General features: G+C 41.0%; 3 protein-coding genes across 3 annotated transcripts; 2 read left to right on the top strand and 1 right to left on the bottom strand.

Moving 5' to 3' along the window:
- Positions 1-269: 269 nt before the first annotated feature.
- On the bottom strand, positions 270-6,388 carry N7500_008278 (uncharacterized protein; the record flags this gene model as incomplete). Its single annotated transcript, XM_056679422.1, has 18 exons — positions 270-359; positions 412-550; positions 616-654; positions 719-920; positions 973-1,084; positions 1,140-1,221; positions 1,270-1,304; positions 1,353-1,521; positions 1,570-1,659; positions 1,710-1,806; positions 1,868-2,222; positions 2,269-2,328; positions 2,375-2,452; positions 2,531-3,303; positions 3,374-3,466; positions 3,523-3,727; positions 4,240-5,775; positions 5,828-6,388. 18 exons carry the CDS (start codon positions 6,386-6,388, stop codon positions 270-272), a joined length of 4,716 nt encoding a protein of 1,571 aa, XP_056529794.1.
- A 559-nt stretch (positions 6,389-6,947) lies between these two features.
- Positions 6,948-8,014, top strand: N7500_008279 (translation elongation factor 1 subunit beta; the record flags this gene model as incomplete). The annotated part of the gene is made up of 4 exons (XM_056679423.1): positions 6,948-7,031; positions 7,091-7,130; positions 7,357-7,730; positions 7,785-8,014. The coding sequence occupies exons 1-4, from the start codon at positions 6,992-6,994 to the stop codon at positions 8,012-8,014; spliced, it is 684 nt and encodes a 227-aa protein (XP_056529795.1). The 5' UTR covers positions 6,948-6,991.
- Positions 8,015-23,298: 15,284 nt separating this feature from the next.
- N7500_008280 (uncharacterized protein) lies at positions 23,299-24,711 on the top strand (the record flags this gene model as incomplete). The annotated part of the gene is made up of 2 exons (XM_056679424.1): positions 23,299-23,759; positions 23,817-24,711. 2 exons carry the CDS (start codon positions 23,299-23,301, stop codon positions 24,709-24,711), a joined length of 1,356 nt encoding a protein of 451 aa, XP_056529796.1.
- Positions 24,712-25,760: the final 1,049 nt, after the last annotated feature.

Raw genomic sequence — 25,760 nt, forward strand, 5'->3', positions numbered from 1 at the left:
GGAGTGCAGAAGATAATATCAGCGTGCGATTCAGGATCCTCTTTCAAAACCCTACACGTAAAATGACTGAGGTAAGATTCGGGGTAAATTCATTTTTGTTTTGGCCCCCGGTTGCTACGAATGCAGTGGCAGTGACTTCATTCTCCTAGGGGGAAAGATAGATCGACATCGTGTGTTCGGCTAATTTTGGTTATGACATAGGGCATAAATGTATATGTAATCTGTAAGGATAGGTCATTGGCCTCCCTGCACTTGATAATAAAATCCTTTCACTTGAACAAGCCTTCGAAGACTGCCCTGACATGGTCTGAGCTACCTTGTGAGAAATCCGCCTCCAGGAAACCTCTCGCCAGGGAGTTCTTGTAAGGCTGTCAGTCACATCTTTTCAACCCAAAAACATGGGACTCGTACTGCTTCTTCCAGGTCTTGCATTTCCCCTGAAGATAAAATTGCACAGGCCGCGACAATATTCTCTCCTCGCGCTGAAAGAGACGCAATCTCGTTTGCGCGAGATATAACAGCTGGGTCGATACCATTAATTGCCGCACAGCTATACCACAAGTGAGTCAAAAGCAAACGAAAAGGAATATGGGTATTATAATAAGCAAGACGTACATGGTACCAAAGCTCTTGTTACTTCGCCCCGGACGAAAGCTGTTCAAAATGTAAGTATCATTTACATACTAATTAATCCAGGAGCCAGGGGCCATGCACTTACTTATAAAGATATGTGATCTGATCCTCGAATTCCTGGGTTTCCTCGCACACTTGAACTTCCATATGGCCAAGATGAAGATGAGGCCGCAAAGCGAGGAAGTTGTTCTCGAAAATCTCATGGAAATGGGTTGCTGCAATGACTTTAGCGGGGCTTTCGAGGCACAGCAGATAGTCGAATATGCCACAGGCAAGTCCGATGCCGTCTGAATGTGTCAATTAGTCTGCACCAAGAGCTATATACATGGAGTAACAGACCGCTTTCGTTTGTTCCCTTCCCAAACTCATCGATGATGACTAGGCTTCGATTTGTGACTTGTTTCAGGCAGAGAGAAATCTGCTGCAAATCATTCATGAATGTGCTTTGGATCTAGAAACATGTTAGACTGCCACATCCGAGGCTTTGTACAGAGAGTCAAGAATACCTTGGAGACACTCTCTTGTGTATTAATTTTAGTCAAGATTCTATCAGTGACTCCCAACTCTGCGCTGTCTGCAGGGACAAAGCTGTGACAATCAGCCTTTGTATGGCCATCTTGATGGAGCTGAACATACCTTCCAATCTGTGCTAAGTAGACGATCAGAGCAACCTGGTTCTTGGTCAGAAATCGGCCTCCACGAAGACAAATAAAGCTTACCTGCTTGATGTAGACACTTTTACCTGAGTAGTTCGGCCCAGTCAAGAGCAACATGCTGGGATTTTGATCCATGGAGGAAGCAGCTTCGTTGGTCTCGGACTCCGCCCCACCAACAAGCAATGTGTCATTTGGCACATAGGACGAAACAGTCAATTCTTGAAGAATATGCCTGTCCTCTGTCAGAGGTGTCGATAGATGGGTGTCAGCAAGCTCTTACCGGCCACCTTTGATTCTGATCACATTTTGTTCAACCATCCGTGGTCTGGTCAGCTTATAGAAGCTGGCTGCCTGTGTGAGTGCAAGAAGACTGTGGAATTCGTATCAGTGAGCCTCGCGTCATGTCCCACACGCACTAACCTATCAATATCTCCACAAATATCAGAAGCATCGACGAGCATATTCTCATATCGTAGGACCCTCTGCGCTAAGTTATATACAATTTCGATTTCTTTCTCTGTCAATGTGCACCTTTTAGTTCTCAATTTCTATGGCTCCCCACTAACTGGCAAGCTTACCGCAAATGATACCGTATATATCCCCTAGCTTCTCGTCCATCTCTCTCATACGGAAGTCTTTGAAATACGCCCGATTCTCTGTGATGAACATCAATTCCCATTCATCGTCGGAGCCAGTATATGCCGCGGCGCCATAATCATTCAGTGGAATGGCGATATTGAACCCAAGCTGAGGGAAGTAGATGACATTGACGTCGACTTCGAGGGTCGCCGGGATTGTCCCGGCAATGTCGAGGGCGACGTGCTTGAGTAGGCTGCTGAGACCATCATATCTGTCCTTGACTTTGTCAAGCTCTCGATCGATGCCTTGTTTGACCACTGTTCTTCCTTGTTCTTCGGAGTTATCGATGTCGACCTAGAAAGTCAGACACATCGTTCATTCCTAATAGAAAGGCACGTACAATCTCTTGAATCATACGACCAACTCGGTACAGCTGTGCTGCCTCGAAAACTCTGAGAGCCTACAAGCTGTTAGTACACGGACTGAAATGTCTATTGCCTATTGACCTTAGTTCGGAGAGTCAGGATATGCGCGCCTGAGACCTCTCGCAGTGCATCACTGATGTCGATAGTGTAGAACGCAAACTGGTCAGCCACATCATTAGTATCGAAATGCAAGGACTATCACTCTAACATGGATGGATGATAGCAAATCAAACGTACAGCAAGAAGGCTAGCCCAAACCGTAGTTTTGAACCCGGTGATTTTAGCACTGCCAGTACTAATTCCCTTGCGAAGATTGACCATAACAGGTCTGAGGTTTTTAACGTGTTTCAACGCTTTCGTCATCTTGTCCAATGCGGCAAGATTGTCAGGGCGGGAAAAGACTCCTATAAAGTCATGCCGTTCACGAATCGTGTCCAGGTCTACGCTTGGACGGAAAAAGGTTTGCTTGAGTCTAGCCCTACCCTGAGGGGTGTATGAAAAGTGCTGGAAGAGTCCATAGACCGAAAGACCTTCTTTGCCTGAACCTGACTTTTTCCCCGGGCCTTGGTTGAACATATTGGGGTGTGACTCCGACTGGATAATCTGGAGAGAGGTGAAGGTGTTGCTGCTGATCCACATCGTATTCCGCAGATTGAACATTTGCAGTGCTCGAATCTGATACTCATTTCCATTTTCGAAGGAGCTAGGCGCCGCAGCTCTTCGTCTTTGTAGATAGGTGAGGACGGCTCCTGCGCACCCAATAGTCACGGGGTTCTCCATGTCGACGTAGCTTGAGATATGCAACAGTCTTCCTTCTTGGAGTGTGAAGCCCATCTCTTCTGGATCCACTTCTTCCGGTCCGGCCAGGCCATTTTGAGGAACGAAAAACCGGATGCGCTGTTCGTGCGTAGATGAAATTTCTAAGGCGAGAAGTTTGCTTTCCGCATTGGAGTAGCTGAATTCCGGCGTTGGGCGAACGTCTATCTGGTAAGGAAGATAGGCAGAAGAAACTGGGCAGAGAGTATCAGCATTTGCTTGCACGGGACAAGATCAATGAGCCCCGGAGTAATGCAAGTATACCATCTTCTTGTGCAAGATTTTGATCTTGATTCTGCGAGCTAAAATCGACACGAGGAGGTGTCAAAACCACTGTAGGTTTGATTTGGAGAAGCACTGAGAATGGCCCGATTAGCGCTTCAGATATAAACCCAAACTAATGATAAACCCACAAGCGTCAATGGTCTCTATATCTCCCGAGCGTGAGTCACCGAGAAGATACAACTTTTCTTCTTCGGCTGAATAGTATGAGCATCCTACAGTTCCATGGTCCTTCATGTCGATGGCAGCAATGACATGGTCATCGAAGTCATCATCAGTAGCCCTCACCGACCGATCTGTTTCGATCTTACTGTCTGTAGGGAACGGAGTGCGCAACTGACTTGCTGATGGAATGATAGGAGTTTGGGGAGGACCACTTGAGATATTAAGACCTTGACTTGATGGCACTCTATGGCCCAGTCGTCGCCCAGAGGTACGAGGTGTAATTGGAGGGCGGGAAGCTGGTGTTCTCTTTCTTTTTGTGGAAGGCATCATGTCAAGACCAGTGGAATTGGGATACCTGAAGATGCGATATGAGAGGGAAATGATGGGGTAAGATCAAATGGTGTGTGTCCATTGTATGGGCAGTGGCCCTAGTCACCTGTTCACGGGTCATTCGTTGTTCAAGCCTACGTAAAACAAGCGATTTAATCATGAGTAGAACTAGATTATTGTACAATGAGTGAGTGGACTAGTATACAAAGTCATAAGATGTACAGAAAAGGTCCGACATACAAAGCAGAAATTCCCCCAGGGAGACGCAAAACACCGTATATACCAAAAAAAAAAAAAAAAAAAAAAAAAAAAAAACGCCAGATTTCATGCTTCATTTACTCTTCCGAACTTACCACCAGGCCAGACTTATTCTCGTCGAGAGATACTTGGATAGTTTGACCAGAGACAACTTCGCCTCGGATGATCTTGTCAGCCAAGCGGTTTCCAATTTCCTTAGCAATGAGACGGTTCAAAGGCCGGGCACCAAATCTTGGGTCGTAACCTCTCTCACACAGCCATTCCTTGGTCTCATCGTCAACCCGCAGGGTCATACGACGGTCATCGAGTCTGCCCTGGAGCTCTCGGAGTCTGATGTCCACGATGTCTCGTAGAGCATCCTTAGACAGGCGCTTGAAGATGATGAATTCATCAATTCGGTTCATGAACTCGGGTGGGTACGCGCTCTGAACCACATCCATAACGGCCGTCCTCATCTTTTCTGAGACCTCGGAATTATCAGAGTCATTAATTGGGTACAGAGGGTCCGCTCCGACCAGGATACTAGCTCCGAGGTTCGAGGTCAACACAATTAGAGTGTTTCGGAAATCGACTTTGTGGCCTTGTGCGTCTGTCAGGAAACCCTCGTCAAGGACCTGTAGCAGTAGCGCTGAGATATCACGATGCGCCTTCTCGAATTCATCAAATAACAGAACAGCGTAAGGCTTCCGTCTGACAGCCTCGGTGAGCTGACCAGCATCATCATACCCGACATACCCGGCAGGAGAACCGATGAGTCGACTGATTGTGTGCTTCTCCTGGAACTCACTCATATCAAACCTTAAAACGGCGGTTTCGGTGGAAAAGAGGAACTCTGCCATTTTCTTGCAGAGCTCAGTCTTACCAACACCAGTGGGACCAAGGAACATGAAAGAGGCCATAGGGCGATTTTCTCCGCTGAGACCAGCTCTCTGCATCCGCACAGCGTTTGCCACAGCAGAGAGCGCTTCGTCTTGTCCACGGACTGACTTCCGGAGGGTATCCTCCATGTGAATCAGCTTCTCCACATCTCCAGCCATGAGCTTGTTAACGGGGATGCCTGTAGTCCGAGAAACGACGTTGCCAATGTCATCCGCAGTAACTGAGTCATGAATCAACGTTTGATTTTGAGGATCCTGCTCAGCGCCTTCTTTGGGTAGCTTGGCTTCGAGTTCTGGGATAGTGGAGTATCTCAACTCTCCGGCCTTGGCAAAGTTTCCTTCGCGTTGGGCTTGGTCAAGTTCAAACCGAGCATGTTCCAACTCCTCCTTGGTGCGTTTGATGGTATCGATTTCGGCCTTTTCCTTTTCCCAGGCTTCAGTCAATTTATCGGTCTCCGTTTGCTTGGTTTTCAGGTCTTCTTGAAGTTTCTCTCGACGTTCGCGGCTAGCAACATCGGTTTCCTTGCGAAGAGACTCAAGCTCAATTTGGATGGTAGTGATATCACGCTCGAGTTCCCGAATCGAGTCGGGCTTTGACTCCTGCTGCAAGCGGAGAGCCGAGGCAGCTTCGTCGACAAGATCAATCGCTTTATCGGGCAGAAAACGATCAGTGATATAACGATTACTGTAAGTAGCTGCTGCTACTAAAGCACCATCCGTGATTCTGACACCATGGTGCACTTCGTATTTGTTCTTGATGCCTCGTAGAATGGAAATGGTCGAGGCGACCGATGGCTCCCCCTACCAAAATAGGCTGGAACCGTCGGGCAAGAGCTACATCCTTTTCAATCAATCGATATTCGTTGAGAGTGGTCGCACCACAGCATTGGAGCTCGCCTCGGGATAGAGCAGGTTTGAGCAGATTGCTAGCATCAATACTGCCCTCAGCCTTACCCAGTCCCAGCAAGGTATGAAGCTCGTCAATGAAGAGGATAACACCGCCTTTCGCATCCTCCACTTCCTTCAGGACGGCTTTCAGACGCTCTTCAAAGTCGCCGCGGAACTTGGCTCCCGCAATTAAAGAGCCCAGATCCAACGAAACAACTCTTTTGTTTTTGATGCTCTCCGGGACATCTCCTTGTACAATGCGCTGAGCCAGCCCTTCGAGAACGGCGGTCTTACCAGTTCCAGCAGAACCGATCAGCACGGGATTATTCTTAGTTCGCCGAGACAGAATTTGAATAGTTCGGTGAATCTCGGCGTCTCGTCCAATGACTGGATCCAGCTTGCCAGCTTTAGCTTTTTCGGTGAGCTCAACACCATACTGCTCGAGTGCTGATTTCTCCTCCTCTCCGCTCATATCCATGCGGTGGGTGCCGCCTGGAGGGTGTGGGCGGCCCTTGGCATAGTGGCGGACAGAGATGGGACTAGGATTTGCGGTTGGTATAATGAAAGAGGCACCGGATAGTAGGCTTAATCTCGGAACCGGGGACAGAAAACGGGTCGATGATAGCCGAGGCGTCCGCAGAAGCCTACTGCGGGCATTGAGGGATAATCTTGCCGCCATGATGTGGATAGTGAAATCAGGCCTTAGCAGATGAAAACCGTAGAGTACTTCAAGATCCGATGTGGTCGCTAGTATAGCTTAAATACTAGCAACCAAGTACCCTCGGGAGGCTTCTCGAAAGATCCACATCGATAACGCTGAGTGGCGGAGAGAGCTGTAGCTCCGTCACCAGTCAATCACATGACCGGTATAAGCTATGTCACCAGTCGATCACCTGACCCGGAGCCCAAGCTCTGCCAAGTCACCTGACTAGTCCTCGCTATTCCACGTTTTTCCGTGACTCCGTCGAGATTTTCCGTAATAAAAAAAAAACTCCTCCCTTTTTAACCCCTCCCTCATCTACTTTCTTCTCCTTTTCTCTTCTTCTTTTTCTTCCAGATACCACCACACCTCTCTTTCACAATGGGTTTCACCGACTTTGTCTCTGATGCCGGCCTGACTCGTAGGCGCCCCTGAGATTTTGTTATTTCGAATCAATTGGTGACTGACTGTGCCCCTCAGTGGCCGACCACTTCCTTTCCACTCGGTCTTACGTTGTTGGGTATGAATTCCTACCCCCTTAATTGCCTTTTGATTTTTTTTTTCTTTTCTTTTTCCTGTTATGCTTTCATGATGAGAAACATTGGTCCGTGTTTAGGAGGCGGATTAAGACCCCGCTGGATGACTACAACCAATCGCGAGCAATCGCACCTCTGATTTAGCTCCGCTATGCTACATTGTTGAACAATCTAGTCTGATGAACATCATTGCTGACCATGTTCAAATAGCAACTCGCCCAGCCAGGCTGATGTCGTGACCTTCAAGGCCTTCAGCGCCGCCCCCGACGCTGCCAAGTACCCCAACGTTGCCCGCTGGTACAAGCACATCGCCTCTTACGAGAGCGAATTCTCCACCCTCCCCGGTGACTCCTCCGCGGCATTCACTGCCTACGGCCCTGAGACCAAGGATCTTCCCTCCAACCCCAAGGACAAGCCCGAGGAGGAGGACGATGAGGAGGATCTCTTCGGCTCCGACTCTGAGGAGGAGGACCCCTCTGTCGTTGCTGAGCGCAACAAGCGTCTGGAGGAGTACAAGGCCAAGAAGGCTGGTAAGGTTAAGCCCGCCGCCAAGTCCATCGTCACCATGGAAGTCAAGCCTTGGGGTATGTATCTTCCTGTCTCTCTTGCGTATTTCAAGTGCTGACAAGTATTATCAGATGATGAGACCAACCTTGAGGAGTTGGAGGCCAACGTCCGCGCCATTGAGCAGGATGGCCTCGTCTGGGGTGCCTCCAAGTGGGTTCCCGTCGGCTTCGGTATCAAGAAGCTCCAGATCAACCTTGTCGTCGAGGATGAGAAGGTCTCCACCGATGAGCTCCAGCAGCAGATCGAGGAGGATGAGGACCACGTCCAGTCCACTGACATCGCTGCCATGCAGAAGCTGTAAATTTGCGATGCCCATTTATGAAGCAGGAATTGTGTGATGGAAATGTGTGATGTCAAAGGAATCCTTTACGAACCTAGTCCAACTAGAAAGCTGGTCCAGTAGTGACCGGTCATTGATGAAAAAATCAAAAATTCATGACCAATTCTATATCCACCATAAGTTGCCCACGTCTGTGTCTGAAATTGCGAAATTAAGCTCCTTGTGTCGTTTGTGTCCTCCAGCCTGCCTAATATAGTGATTGTAATTGCTCCGCAGAGATTTTTTGCAGACACATGTCGCCTTTGGGTGTCTGATGGCATATACATCAACACTCAATATCTAGCCTCTTTAAGTTACAGAAGCGCCCGCTATCGCCTTCCATACCGCGAACATACAGATGCTCTTTCAAACCCTAATCACATGATCGATCTTGCTACTGTAGATATGGTTACTCCCGTACCTTTTGTCATGTTTCAGTTCGGAACCGTAAAAATCAAACCGGATTATTACGATCCAAAAATCCACCCCCATGCGACTCATCTGCTCACGCAGATAGCAAGCTGGCATGTCCCATCTTTCACTACATACTATGATCCACTGCTAGTCCTCGGTCAGATCTTTTAATGTAATCCACGGCCGAACCGTACACCTACCCGTATTACAAGTTTTCAAGATAGATCATCCTAACCAAAACGACTCATTTACTATCAAACTAGCAATTTTTACATTGATTAATCCTATGGCCAAATCCTCCACATCCACTGCAGGTAGCCGGAGACCTCTTGCGTGGCTGGTCTTGCTGAGTACATAGGTAAATCGCCCTGCTCATGCGATACTACCTCATTAGCTTCGACTGGCTGTATTAGACATATTCAGCTAAGGCGAAATGCTCGGCCGGGCTCGCTTGGTTTTGCCAGGCAGTATATTTGTAAGCATGCCAAGCCCTATGTTATTTCAATTTTATTCCAATTTAATTAAATACAGCATGATCACCTAATAATTTATCTATACAATTAACTGTATTCGCACTGTGAGCACTTTAGCAGAAATAATATTATAGCCTAATAGTAGGTTATAATATTTTGTAGGGGAAGGTGTATTAGGTAAGCTTTATCTTATATAATATTGTATTATATATGTAAGCATAATAGTAATTGTAAGATATATACTATGGTGTGAGAGTATAAGATATATATTTTACCGGTAGTATCTAAGAGAACCTTAGATATATTATCTACGGTAAACTATATTATGACTCACAATATATCGCCATAAATCTAGGATATCATAATGAAGTCATTCTATTATTAATGACTTTCTATGATATTCTATACTGCTAGAGCTTGCCTATATAAGGAATGGAGGATTCCTAGCTAGAAAACAATTATTCAATACAACTTTTTGTTACGGACCTATCAGGCACCCAGCGACCCAAACTACCCCACCAGCATCATGGGCCATCGAGAGCCAATCAACCTAGATCACGTGCAAAGGACACCCCGGTAAACCAGAAATCGTGTCACGTGATCATACAGGTAGTAGACAGGTCGACGGTAGAACGATAGATTCCGCCAAGACAAATCTACCAAGCTACTATCTACCTAACTACTCCCAGGAAGATAGGAGGATATATAAGGACGTTCATTTATATACTTAGTTTAGTTCTTCGTCTTTAATCCTATATTGTTACTTATATATACTTTTGAGAAACACGAGACTCTTGACTAAAGATATAACTTAACAACACTACGAGTTAGACTAATACCCCGGTATAGATCTACTTAGCGCTCTACCTAGCATCGATTCCTCGACACGACTCCTAGGGACTTAGGCTATAGTAAGGCCTACGGATAAGGTAATAGCTCAGTGACGATAGATATATCGTTAATATTGGAAAACCCAAGGCGTAATAAGGTAACTATACCCTAAACTGTCTAACCTAACTGTGACTAGTTAGTTAGTGCGTAACACATTGAAGACTATCTCGATCTTAGTCTCGAGTCTAAACGAACGACAATATGTCTTAAATCGAAAAGAGAGTAATATAGGCTCCGGTCTAGTAACCTAAGAAAGAGGAACCGGACTCCGACGATAAGAGAGACAAGACTATTACGAGGCAGGAAAAGTAACTGGCTAACCTACAACGTAACCTAGAAAAAGCCATGTAGGCCATCAACGATCACGACGTAAATAACAGTAGTAAGTTCGGATAAGTCGACGACTTCCTCGAATAACTCAAGTAATAGGTGATCGGCTCTATACCCGCTAGCGTAGCCGGTATACTATGACTCCCTAAGGCAGAATACTTTAAAGGAACCCAATCTAAGCTTCGAGGATTCCTTATATAGATAGATATACACTTAGATATAAACTAAGATAAGTTACCTAGCGAAGCTAGTAAGGTGATTTTTGTATCCACTTACCTATACGGATAAGCCTAGAACTAGCTCGAGCTATATATACGAGATTATTATAAGAAGACACCGGAAGAATAGTCATTCACCACTACTTCTATCTTTAAGAGCTATACTAGCTTTAGACAATACCTAGAACGAACGTTCGGAGATATCGATACCTAACGAACCGCTAAAAGAAGACTATAGAAGATCAAGTAGTAGGGTAGCGTATCGGTCTATACGTCCGAATTCTAGTAGATTATATCCTACTTAGACTTACCTAATCAAGTGTATATTCTGTACTTCGAAGTAGGGTTAAAGCTAGAAGTTAAGGATAAACTAGCACAAATCGATAGACCCAACACTTTAGATCAACTTATCGCTATCACTATTAAGATCGATAACTATATTAATAAGAGATAATATAAGCGACGAGAAATAGAGTAGTAGAAGAAGGGTAAATCATATAGATTTAATCGATTCTGACAGTATAGGCGCTATAAGAAAGCACCGCGTAACAACGATCTATATAGCCCGAAGCCGATAGAGTTAGACACCACTTAAGATAAGTAGAAAAAGTGTCGATAGAAAAACCTTTATTTTATATACGGGAAACTAGGACACTATATTCGAGAATATAAGAACAAGAGGCCTAATAGACCGCGGCCTAGGTACTAGGCTCTACGTAAAGAACTATATATAACGTAAGAATAGATACCACGCGAAGAACTACGTGCGATATAAGAAAACAAATACCTAATCAGCGAGTCATTAGAAGATCTCTTAGTAAGATAGAATAACCTAAGCCTAGAAGAGATATTGGCCGGTAACCTATATATTGAAGGGTTAACCGAAGGGCCACGAGCGGAATTCCCAGAAATCGAGTGGGATACGATAGAAAGTCAAGGATAGACCTAGTACGTGAACCTAGGAGCTAGCGACTCCTAGGAAATAGGTAACGACTTCCGGGAGTAAGAAGTAGGTCACCTAGGGATACCAGTCACGTCCCTAGGAAACCAGGAGAACCTAGAGACCTCCTAAGGGGCTAATTAGAGCGTAGAGCCTAACATACCGCTAAGAACGAACCAAGCGATCCTAATTAAGGGACTCGAAGACTTAGAAGAAGGAATACCTAAGTACGACCATAGATAGAACTATAAGGGAGCCAAGATAGAGCTTTAGGACCGCCTCTAAGAATAGAGTTAGGTCGACGCGTTAGAAGGAAGGATACTCGATATCATAAATAGAAACAATCTAACAGGATGCCCTTATAATAATTCCGCTTGCGCGTGTAAAGGATATATATAACACCTAGAGTATAGTAGGATAGCTAGTATAATATACTACAATAAACTATATACGATTCATAGGTCCGGTAAGTTAGATCTAGGTATCGAACCAAGGCCACTAGCGTGGATAAAGAAACTATAATAGCGAAAGGAATACCAAGGAATTTAGTACAATAGGCGATAAATATATGATCATCGGAACTAGCTAACCGAATACCTCGCCGCGACAATATCGGGAACTTATATCAAACTTTATATAGAGTTACCCACCGGAAAAGCCTAGACACTTATTGATTTAGGAGTAACAAACAACTTTATAAGCCCAATATTCTAGAAAGAACAAAGAATTTAAACCTAAGGATTACCTTATATAATCCTAGTCAGCGGACTAGATAGAGAAATACTCTCGGGAGGAGTAACCAAAGAAACCGTGACACTCTATATAAATATTAACTAGTACCTAGAGAATATCAAATTTAATATTCTAGCTATTAGGAACTATAATATTATTCTCGGTATACCGTGGCTTTAAAGGTATAACCCTAGTATTAACTAGTAGAAGGAAACCATTAAATTTAATAGATATAGGTATATCGAATAGGGACCCTACGATCGATCACGAATCAGGAAATAACCTATAATAAGATAGGACGAAACCCCCGTAGCCATTAAACAAGTACTAGATATATCTGACCAAGAATTATCGGAATATATACTCGTTAAGAGCGAGAAGCTATACACGACTAATAGCGAACCCTAGATTCCAGAAGAGTATAAGGATTACTAAGATATATTTACCCTACTAGAGGAGGGTAAACTACCTAAGTATAGTCTATTCGACCACAAGATCAATATTATAGAAGACTCCGAACCAACCTTTAAGCCTATCTATCAATTATCGCAGAAAGAATCCGACACACTTAAGGAATATATCGACGATAACCTAAAGAAAGGCTATATCCGAGCCTCGAAATCACTGGCTAGATACCTAATCATTTTCGTACCTAAGAAAGATAGGTAGTTATAACTTTATGTGGACTATCGATATTTAAATTCGATCACTATTAAGGACCAATACCTACTACCACTTATTCACAAGATATAGGGTAGGATCGGAGGAGTAAAATACTTCACGAAGTACGATATCACTAATACTTACCATTATATCAGGATCAAGCTAGGACACAAATAGAAGACAGTATTTAGAACCAAGTTCGGACACTATAAGTACCGAGTGATACTATTTGGCCTTACTAACGCACCCACTACGTTTTAGCGATTTATCTTTAAGGTACTCGAAGAATACTTAGATATCTTTGTTGTTGTATATCTTAACAATATTTTGGTGTTCTCTAAGACCATAGAGGAATATATATAGTATAACAAGAAGGTACTATAGAAGCTAAGGGAAGCGGAAGTCACCCTTAAACTTAAGAAATACGAGTTTTATATATAAGAAACCACGTTCCTCGGATATCGTATCAGTCCCGATAGACTAGGAATAGAGGAAGACAAGGTCAAAAGTATTATAGATTAGCCAATACCCAAAAATATTAAGGAAGTATAATAATTCCTTAGACTAGCCAACTATTATAGGAAAATCATCGATAGATACACTAAAATAGCCATAGGGCTATATCGGCTAACTAAGAAGGAATAGTCCTTCTTATAGGACGAATAAGTAGAGCAATCTTTCAATAAGCTCAAAAAGCTATTCGCTTAAGGAACTATTATCGCTATATTTAACTATAAATAACCTATCGTTATAGAAACAGATATATTAGACTACACCCTAGGAGTAAGACTTACCTAGCCAGGGATAAATAGGAAATACCGACTAGTAGTATTCTAGTCCAGAAAAATAATCCTAGTAGAGCTTAACTACGATATATACAATAAGGAACTCTTAGCTATAGTGTTAGCTTTCTAAGTCTAGAGAGCATACCTCAAAGGAGTAAAATATATAGTGGTGGTTAGGTTAGACCACAAGAACCTCACGTTCTTCACTACGATAAAAGTGCTTACCTAACAATAAGCACGATAGGCTAAAACCCTAGCACAATACAATTTTAAAATTGAATATTACAAAGGAACAGAGAATAGCTAAGTAGACACTCTTAGTAGATAACCAGATTACGAGTTAGGAACCAAAGCAGCGGAACCTACCGTCCTAAAACAAAATTCAGATAGAACAATCTTATATAATCGATAAATACTAGCCGCCACACTAGAACTACAAGATAATAAACTAATCTAGAGGATCAAGTAAGAAGTAGAAAAAGACCAAATCCAAGAATTGGCCGGAGATAACAGCAAACTAGTCAGAAATCAGGAAGGAACCATCCTAATATACAGACTGATCTATATACCCTCGAGTATAAGGAAAGAAGTGATCTAGAAACACTATAACGACCCTACTTATAGATATATAGGGGTAGAAAAGACCATCGAATATATTTCACGAAACTATTATTTTCTAAATATATATCGAAAAGTTAGATTCTATATCAAGAATTACGATACGTACCAAAGGAACAAGCTAGTATAATACGCACTATATAGAGAAATATAACTATCCGAGACTCCCACAGAACCATAGGATTAGATTATAATAGACTTTATCACGAAGTTACCAATCTCCGATAGACACAATATAATTATAGTTATAGTCGATAGGCTAACAAAGTACGCCTATATGATTCTAATAACAGAAACTATCACTACCGATAGAATAGCCAATATTGTCTTACGATATATAGTCGCTAACCATAGACTACCAACTAAAATCATATCGGACCGAGACAAATTATTTACCTCTAATATATAGCAATCCTTTACGGATTAACTAGGTATTAAATTAAGAATATCAATAGCCTATCACCTATAAACCAATAGATAAACAGAGAGAGTGAACTAAACACTAAAGCAGTACCTAAGACACTACATGAACTACTAATAAGACGATTAGGTAGGATTATTACTAATAGCGTAATTGGTATACAACAACGCTATACACACAATAACCAACGAATCACTATTTTACGCAAACTTTAGGTACTACCTAAGGGTAATTAGAACCCCGCGAGGATAGGTAGCTATAGCCGAATCAGTAAGACTTAAAGCCACTAAGCTTAAATAGCTCTATCTATAGCTATCCTAGGATATCGATTTCGTTAACCTCCGAATAAAGAAGTACTATAATAATCAGCACAAAGGAGGGCTAGACCTAAAAAAGGGGGAAAAGGTCTACCTACTATAACAAAACATTAAGACAAAACGACTAAGTAACAAACTCGACCATCTACGATTAGGACCCTTTAAAATCGACAAAAAAATAGGATAAGTTAACTATCGATTAAAACTCCTATATAGCATAAAAAGACTTCACCCGGTATTTTATATCTTATTACTCGAACCCGCGTCAAACGATACCAAAATCGCTACCGATATAGAACTCGATATAGAAACCGAAGAAGAGTACAAAGTTAAACACATCCTAGTAGACCGATAGTATAATAGTTAGTAATAATTACTAGTACAATAGAAAGGTTACCCTACCTCAGAAAACACATAGGAACCTATCGCGAATTTAAGGGGCTACTATCAGCTTATTTAACAATACTACTAGAAGGTAAAGCGAACTCCGGAACTACAAGAGGTAAGGAAGACTCGGAATCCCAGAAAGAAGAAGGGAGACCAACAATCTCCGACAACATCCGATCGAAGTTAGGATAATCGGTAGTAGCGGCTAACTACTCTAGATTAAGAGTAGAGGAGGAAGGCTACTTAGGGGACGAATATTTTTTATCGAGAATTTAAAGAAGCTTAGTATTATACTCTAATATTTTAAAACCCTTTTGTTTTAAGAAAGCCATTTGTTTTCTTAACTATCGCTAACATAATATAGCCTCTTGATATTGTTTTTGTTTATTCAGCAATTTTTGGTATAACTCCACAAGATAAGATTATAGCGTAGATAACTCGGGCTCCAGTAAATCGAGCTCACTTTTATTCTTTTCAATATTAACAGAAAGTTTATTTTCGGTGTCACGCAATAGATCCCACTCACAAGAAGTATAGAAGTCTTGTTTACACAACCTACCCGCCCGCGTATAGGCAGCACACTTAGAATAACGACGAGAACAATCTATCACGCAAGATATACCTAAACCAAGGCAGTGACCACAAGGAATAGCAGTTATAAAACTATTCGCCTTAATATAGTCCGCTTATATATGATAAGCAACTAAAGAATCACGAGGAAGCTTAGGAGTACTTTCCAAGATAGAATCAGCCTTACGTTTAGGTATAACGGGACAGGAAGGATAGGAAACCTGACTCACCGAAGAAAGAGGGGGACCACGGATTTATAAGCTTCGAGGACGAAACTCCTAGGAAGGAGGAGGTGATGTTACGGACCTATTAGGCACCTAGCGACCCAAACTACCCCACTAGCATTATAGGCCATCGAGAGCCAATCAACCTAGATCACGTGCAAAGGACACCCCGGCAAACTAGAAATCGTGTCACGTGATTATATAGGTAGTAGATAGGTCGACGGTAGAACGATAGATTCCGCCAAGACAAATCTACCAAGCTACTATCTACCTAACTACTCCCAGGAAGACAGGAGGATATATAAGGACGTTTATTTATATACTTAGTTTAGTTCTTCGTCTTCAATCCTATATTGTTACTTATATATACTTTTGAGAAACACGAGACTCTTGACTAAAGATATAACTTGACAACACTACAAGTTAGACCAATACCCCAGTATAGATCTACTCGGCGCTCTACCTGGCATCGATTCCTCGACACGACTCCTAGGGACTTAGGCTGCAGTAAGGCCTGCGGATAAGGCAACAGCTCAGTGACGACAGACGTATCGTTGACGTTGGAAAACCCGAGGCGTAATAAGGTAACTATACCCTGAACTGTCCAACCTAACCGTGACCAGTTAGTTAGTGCGTAACACTTTTCTTACCTCTCACCTATTATTATCTACTTAAGCTAAGTATAAACCTTTCTATATCTTATATAATACAATATTATATAAGATAAAGCTTACCTAATACACCTTCCCCTACAAAATATTATAACCTACTATTAGGCTATAATATTATTTCTGCTAAAGTGCTCACATAGTAATATCCCTAGACCATAGGCATTTTTGCCTTTTATAGTCCTATATTTTATAGTGATTATAATCACTATATCCTATTAAAATAGCTTCTTCCTTTCTAGGAGATAGCTTAGTCTTATATTTATTTGTATGATAGTAGGCTAAAGAGCCCTAAGTCCTAATATTAGTTATATTAGGCTTTACCCTATTTAATGATTCATAAGGGGTTAAAAATCCTAAAGCCCTATATAGGGTCCTATTATATATATAGGTCATAGCTTGGAGTGCTTCTCCCTATAGATAATTAGGGCTTTTAGACTGAATAAGCACTGCCCTTACTTTGTTAAATAAAGTAAGGTTAATTCTTTCAATTAGCCTATTAGGTTCCTTAGTATAACTAGGAATAGTTATATAACTAATACTATATTTATTTAGGGCTGATTGAAATTGCTTATTAATATATTCTCTACCTTTATTAGTAAAGAACTATTTCATTTTTCTTTTTGTATGATTTTCTATAAAGACCTTAAAATCTTCGAATGCTTTGTAAGCATTATCTTTAGAATATAATAGACTAATCCAAAGATATCGAGATTTTTTATCTAGGAAGGTGATATAATACCTATATTTATTATAGGTAGGTGGTAATAGACCACCTAAATCACTATGTATCCTATCTAAAATATTAAATTTAGTAGGATTATTTGACTTCCTATATATATATCTATTATCTTTAGATAAAAGATATACTTTATATTTTTTATTAAGGAAAGCCTTAATATGTTCTAGGGTTATATTAATCCCTAGGGCCTTTAATAGAATTTTTAAGGGCTGTATATTAATATACCCTAGTCTAATATGCCACTTTTGTATATTATCCACTATATTACTATCTATAGTCCTTTTAAGAATATAGCTATTATTATTATTACTATTAGTAGGTATACTAGGTTGATTAGTCCTAGTAGCTACTATAGTATTTATAGTTCTTTGTAATATAGTGGTTTTTATATAATATAGATTATTTTTCTTATTAGCTATAGTAACTATTTTCTTTAAAGGTGTATATAAGTATACCTTATTTTTTATAAATAGGGCTATTAAATCAGATAACTAGTGTATACTAATAAGATTAATACCTAGATTAGGTATATAAAAAACATTTTTTAATAAGTATATATATCTAGTATTAGATTTTATATATATATCACCCTTATAGGTTGCTTTAATAGTATTAGCTTTACCCCACTTTACTATAGTAGTAGTAGGTTTAGTAGAAGAAAGATATTGCAATTTATATACAGTACTAATAGTGGTAGCACTATCAAGAATAAAATCCACTTTTTCTTTTATAGGATTTAATCCTATATTATCTAGTGGTTTTTTAGTCAATAGTTTAGTACTATATGATAATAGAGGACATACCTCTTCTATATTATCATCTATATCTAGTAATTGATTATTAGTTTGATTATTAGGCTGATTTTCAATACTAGTATATAGTTCTTTATCTGATTTAGGTAAATTAGATAGATTAGATAATATATCTATATCTTTAGTAGATTTAGGGGTATCTACTATATTAGATATAATCTGATCTTGTGATTCTAGCTGTTTAGGAGTCCTGGGGCTTATTGAATTTATAGTTTTAGCCCTAAAGGATTCCTTAGTAGCAGAAATAGGGGGTTTAATAGTCTTTTTAGCCCTTTTACCTTTCGGAATCCAGCCCTTAGGAGCTAGATTAGGAAATAATAGCCAGTAGGTATTAGTATTATGACTAATAACCTTACAGTGTTAGTAGTATTTTCCTTTAAAAGGCTTATTTTTATACAATTTATAATGCTTATATTTAAGTATTATAATATTCGTATAATGACTACCTTTATATATAGAAGATTCCCTACCCCTAGCTTTATTAATTAAGCTAGAAAATAAGGTTTCTACTGTATATGATTTAGGGTCATTTCTTAATAATTGGGTTATATTTTGAATAAACCCTTTATAGTTATTATTTAGACTATTAAGAACCCAGGCTATCACTACCTGATTAGGTAGATCAATACCTTTACCCTTAAGGTTATCTACTAAGGTTTTAACCTTATTAAGATATTCTTCCATTGAATTAAAATCGTTTAATCTAGTGTTAAAGAAATCTTTTAGGGTTAAATATTCAGTAGTAAAACCCTTAGGGTTATATAGGGCTTCTAAGCGAAGCTAGGCCTCATTAGCACTCTCTATATCTTTTAGATATAGGAGGGGCCTATTATCACAATAAAGCTTTAAAACAGATATAGCCTTATTGTTTTTAACACCAATAGAAGGAGTTTCTATAGGTGTATATAGGTCATCCTTTATTAGGGCTGCTTTAACCCTAATAGACTATATAGTATAGTTCTCCGAGCCCCTAAGTTTAGGGAGATATATCTTGTCTAGGGAGGCCATAGTAAGATATATAATAAATATCGGAGATTAGGTATATATATATAGTATACTATATAGTAATATATACTATATATAATTGTGAGAATATATCACTATATACTTAATAGTATATAGTATAGTACTATATTTAGTAATATAGTAATTCGGTAATTATTCGGAGAAGGCTCGGCAATATGTCGGTATTTCCTATTTAGGAAATATATAGCAAGCCGGGCTCATAACCTGTGAGCACTTTAGCAGAAATAATATTATAGCCTAATAGTAGGTTATAATATTTTGTAGGGGAAGGTGTATTAGGTAAGCTTTATCTTATATAATATTGTATTATATAAGATATAGAAAGGTTTATACTTAGCTTAAGTAGATAATAATAGGTGAGAGGTAAGAAAAGTTGTATTGAATAATTGTTTTCTAGCTAGGAATCCTCCATTCCTTATATAGGCAAGCTCTAGCAGTATAGAATATCATAGAAAGTCATTAATAATAGAATGACTTCATTATGATATCCTAGATTTATGGCGATATATTGTGAGTCATAATATAGTTTACCGTAAATAATATATCTAAGGTTCTCTTAGATACTACCGGTAAAATATATATCTTATGCTCACACACCATAGTATATATCTTACAATTACTATTATGCTTACACGCACTATTCCAATATAGGTATTATTACTAAGCTAAAAACCTCGGGATAAACCTCTGATTCCATGATTGTAAACATGGTTCGATCGAAGCTTATATTCAACCCCATTTCTACACCAATCTATATCATTTTTTTACTCAATAGAGCTCTCTGACGAAGAGAGCTTTGCTTTATTATTGATATCTCAGTATATCCTTGATATTGATACCCCAAGACCTCGCCGCCGCCGGCAGTGTAAGGGGGATAGAGCCTCCATGAATGGTCTGATCGGACATGCGAAAAGAGGACTCGGTATTTACTTCGAAATACTTCTATTTATATATGATTTACTAAGATAAATAGGTTCTCTAAAGTAGAGATAAGAGCTTTACTTCCATATCTCGCCTTAGACCAATGTGTATACACCTATCGAATCTCTCCGACCCCCGAGCTCGCTCTCTACTTAGTCCTTACTAAGTTAAGCTTTCCAATCCGATATATTAGTGGCCTAGATATTATTTTTCGGCGTTCGGTAGGGTGGCTATATAGCGTATACACAGAAACTATCCTATTTCTATATAGGCGGTTTCGATCTATACTAAACTAGCACCCCTCCCTTACCTATGAAAATATAGAGATCTTTGCTTTAATTATCCAAAAAGAATATGGTATATAGGGCTTTATTGATAGAATATTTCGGCCTATTACACGGCCTAAGTTCTATTAAATTGCTTTATACTTAGGGTATAAGAAGCAATATAGAATGCGCTTCTAGGTAAATTTATACCCCTTTTTAATTCTAATAATATTCTAATAAACTATATAGGCTATCACTATACCTAATAGCTTAATTTCTAGCTATATAGGTCCCTTTTTAGGCAAAATTAGCGATACTAGACTATAGAAAATCACTAATATACAGTAGCGGCTTTAGGCTATATTTGATAGCTGCCCTCGCCCTCTTCTTTTATATGGTAATTTAGCATATAGCGCTTGCTATATGGTAATTACCCTATATAAACAGACAGGTACGTAGGGCCTTACTCCCTATCAGAAGGGGTTTAACCTAGCCCTTTTAACTAAGCGGATTAGTATTAAGCAATCCTTTGGCCATATTATCAATATATATAAGGAAATAGAGCTAAAACTAGCTCAGCGTAGCGGTTAGCAGCCCCTAGGGGCTAAGTATCTTATTGCTATTTTATTCACTAATATTAAGATATATATTAGGGGAGAGAACTAGATATCAAAGCGCTTTAGTATAGATCCCCCTATATTAGAAGAATATCTTTGTATATAAAAGTGAGTGATTTACTATCTAATTTAATCAATTATTATTAGATATAGGCCCCTATACTATACTCCTTAGTAGGTTCATCATCCCCTCTATTATAGCAACTATAGTATCAATTCGACTATTAAGCTTATTTTCTAGCCTGATTAAATCGGCCTTTTTAACACCAATAGGAGCTACCTCACTACTAGCTACTCGGCTATTTAGCCTACCAAGGAATATAGCCATTTCGGTTTATAGGGACTACGACGATAATAATACTAAGGATAATAGGAGAGAGGGTGGTAGGGTTCGTAGACAGGTAGCTAGACGCTCACTCTCTAGTAGTAATAATTAGTAAATAATAATATAATAATATATAGTAAATATTAATATCAATATACCTACTTAGAGACCTCGATCCCTAGGCCTTTTATCCCTTACTCTCTATACCAATTCATTAGCCATATTATCGCGTATAGAGTTAGTATATACCTACGCCTCTATTTCTATATTTATAAGCTCCCTTCGTCGACTAACAGCAGCTAATTTCTCCTATAATACTTCATATATCTCATTAGCATATTCAAAAATAGTAGCTTCTATAGCGCTCATTTCGGTGCGGCCAGTCTCTGGTATAGTAAGTATACAAGCATACTCTTTAAGCCTATCGGTGATATGCTTATACACAGTCTGGTGGTTGATTTTGCGCCTAGTTTCTATCCTCCATACTACTCTAATTGCTTCGTAAAGATTAGCATTACCTTTCATAGTAATAAACCCATCTTTAAAATTGATAGCAATACAAAGGAGATTAAGATCATCCTCCTTAGTAAGAGGCGAAGCCCTAGTAATTTGACTAGTAGTAGTAGTCAATCTACTACTACTAGGTATAGGCGTTGGCGTAGCTAGCGAGCTAACACAGGGGGACTGTACCCCCCTAATCGTAGGGGGTATCGAGCCTAGCTGGGAGGCGAGGCTACTACTCTCTCGGCGGGGGATTTCGCGTAGGGGGGGGTCCCTTTGGGGGTCCCTTGGGGGGTTGGCGTAGGGTCCTATTCGTAAAATTCAACGCTATCAAGCGTAATATCGGGGGTTTGGGACATAGTTAAGGTGTAAAAATATAGTGGTAAATAGCAATGCTAGTCAGTATAGAGTAGTCATGAAGCCTTCGAGATATCTACGCCTTGCTTACGAATTTTAATAAATTACATGTAATAAAAATTAGATCTATAGTAGGTTTAGCGGTTAATGAATTACGTGTTTTATATCAATATTTCTTGGCATTTCAATTAATTGAGCAAATGCTCGGAATATTTCTACAATTAATTGTAGCGCCAAGAAATATCTAGTGGATACTCGATTTCTTTTCCGCCTGCCTAATGCATAAATCCACTAAACTATATTAGGAGGCAAGCGAGCCCGGCCGAGCATTTCGCCTTAGCTGAATATGTCTATTAGCTCCTGAGCTAGCTGTGGGCCCTCTTCGATCCACAAGGCCGCTTCATGAGCGGTGTGCCTAGTTGATCGAGTGCGCTTTTGGAGTTTCTTTTCATTTGTTGCGCGTGGTGTTCTCTTGCGCAAGTAACACGGTATTGTGTAGGGCTATACAGTGACTCTTGATAATCCGATCAAGCATTATTTTTTAACAGTGTAGGTGGGCTTTTTGATCGTTGCTTTAATAATAAATCTTCAAGCATCGAAGCTTGCTTATCATTATTTTGGGTGTTGTTGGTTTAAATTGGCTAGATCTACTGCCTGGTCGGCTGCTTGGTGGTGTATTGTTTTGAGACAGATATTAAGCCTTGAAAGCACCCTCTCTGCATTGACTGGAACTATACTAGTAGCCGCAAACCTGCTTCGAACGATGTACGGGCGACTAAGTATGCCACCCGTAGGGGTGTACGGCTCGGCCGTAGATTACGTTAGTGCTTATGTGGGCCCCGGGGGCAGTAGCCAAAAGGTTGTACCTACTTAGGTAGGTGTGTACTGCGCCCTGCGTCCGGGCGGTCGGAGTCAAGTCACCCCACCCACCCGCCCGCCTCAGCCTCAGCCTCACAAAAACTAACACACCTCCTATTCAGTCATTACCAACTGTCTTTCTAGCAACTACGTAGCGAGAGAAAACATAGTGGCACGCCCACTGCACATAATGTCGGGCCTCGAAGTAGTTGGAATCGTCGCAAGTATCCTGCAAATCGCGGACCTTGGAGCCAAAATCTCCGTCAAGCTCTGCTCTTTTTACCACACCGTCAAAGACGCCAACCAGTCTATGCAGAGTCTCTCAAGTGACGTCTCTCTCACTTGCAGTATACTACAGCAGCTTGGAAAGGTACTCGAGAGGGATGAGAAAACTAAGATTTGCTCCCAACAGGCTTTCCGCACAGCTCAGGATGTCCTAGGGGAGTGTAAAACGGTCTTTGAGGGCATTGACAATGCAATGGAAAAGCAAAAGCAGGAAGGTGCAAGAAGCGCGTTTTTGCGTGGAGCAAGGAAGCTTACGGTCGCATTCATGGGCCCCAATCTGGATCTGCTCAAGAGTAACCTGGAGAGGCTCAAATCTACCATGTTGCTTATGTTACATGTGATCATGTACGCTGAGCAGCTTCGCCAGTGTGTTCCAAAAAAGTCAGACCAAATTCCAAACGAATACTAATCATTATCTAATAGAAGAGACGAGAAGACACATACGGGCAACCAACGAGACTTACTCGCAACCCTGCTCGAAGAGAAAAAGGCCAACGATACTAGGTTTACCGAACTCGCCAAGTCAATTGAAGCAGTGAATCTCAACAGCCCCATCCAGACCCTGGCAGTGAAAGATGAATCCACAATACAACCGATTCAAGAGCTTGGGAATTACTACAGCCTTGTGAGCAAGTTGCTACGGGAGATCGACCTATGCAAAGACAGTCTTGAGAACAGTCGTCATCATCGAATGCGCATTGGCGTTGTAAATATGCACTCTGCGGAAGCTGCAATTTTGAGACATACCTACGGCGATATACCAATAAATTTATGGGAAGAGAGCCTTAAGTGTGGGTTGAACTCAAAATCCCAAGTACCAGGTGAGATCAACACGAAGCAAGGTACTGGGAACGGCCAGGGCCATGGTATAACTCGTCCATCTACTTGGCGGCCGAATAAGGTAGCCATGCAAGAAGAACCTGCGCAGGACGCTGGTGCCCTTATCACTATTGTTGTCAAAACCTCGACAGCTAGAGAATGGACGATGACTCTCCCGGTGTCTACGTTGGTCTCGGAACTAAAGCTGAAGCTCGAAATGACCGAACCTGATAAGTCCGAAAGCTCCGATGAGTTCAAGAGAGTTCCGGCCGACCATCAATGTCTGCTTTATTCCGGCAGGATCTTAAAGAATGCCGACACACTGGGATCTTACAAGATTAAAGATGCACATACCCTTCACATGGTACGTGCCAAGGGCAGCAACCAACAACGGCCAATGACGATAGCCACACCCGCTGAAAAAATGGCAAACTATTTTTTGAATGAATATCTTTCGCAATGGACAACGCTGTCCGGTGACGAGATACACGCGGAGTAGATGCCACGGGAATCAGCTTGGGAAAATCGCTCCCCCCGCCCCAGATGTCAATCGTGTGAGTTTCACGGATCACTCAAAGAGGACAAGAAGCATTTAGGGTGTGTCTCGTAACCCTTGGCAAATTATGAGACGCTTAGATATAAATCAATGCTGTTCACAGCAAATCTTTGTGTCAAAGCTTACCTATCATCCCACCCTGATGGACCCCCAATGCACCAAGCGCTTTAGTAAAGCAACTACAACAAGCAGAGGGTAGCTCCCAAGCTGAGACTGCCGATTCAGATGTCATCTTGTTTGCGCTGTTTGCATGGAACTTCTTATGTGTTCCAAAGGTCAATTGTAGGTGTTGTATCAATCTGTATAAAAGAACATGGTATTATTACGAGTAGATACAAAACGTGTTATTATGCTTTATCATGTGATTAGGGTTTGAAAGAGCACTATCATGATTCCGACATAGAAGGCGATCCTGGGCGGGTCTGTAATGGATATTCTCAGAAACGCTATCACATTAATTCATGCAGTCTAGTCACTGGAGTCATGCTTCCATTGACGTTGCTGTCTCGTCATTGTTTTGTTGTGGATGTTTGCCACTTCACGAAAAGGGCCCAGCTTCAGATGTCTGAGTAGTAGGCGTATCTGTATATTCTACATTGACAAATGTAAAGTCTTGAAGCTCACTAAAGGCACAATTATACAAGCACTGTTGGTCAACACATTTGCAAACACAATTCCTTTTCTTTGTCCCCTGATATATATATATCACCACACTCCCAGACCCCTACACCGCAAATCGAGATGGAATAACCAAGAAACCAACAGAACTGTTTGATTTTGGTCTAAAGCTTAATCTTCCGCCATATCCTACCAAGCGCTAGCCAGATGAATCATATTTTGGTCTTAACATAAACGGTCATAAGTCTTTGGGTGTCGGTCGCAGAGAATAGGATGGATCCAATGGCCATGCTCTGCTAAGAGGCCTTACAAGTAGCATCAGCTCTGGCTGACTGACCGACTTTACAAGTCCGGGGATCGGGGTATGGGGTAGG

This window comes from Penicillium coprophilum (assembly GCF_028826855.1).
Source record: "Penicillium coprophilum strain IBT 35676 chromosome Unknown utg000005l_segment0_segment0, whole genome shotgun sequence".
Taxonomy (NCBI): Eukaryota; Fungi; Ascomycota; class Eurotiomycetes; order Eurotiales; family Aspergillaceae; genus Penicillium; species Penicillium coprophilum.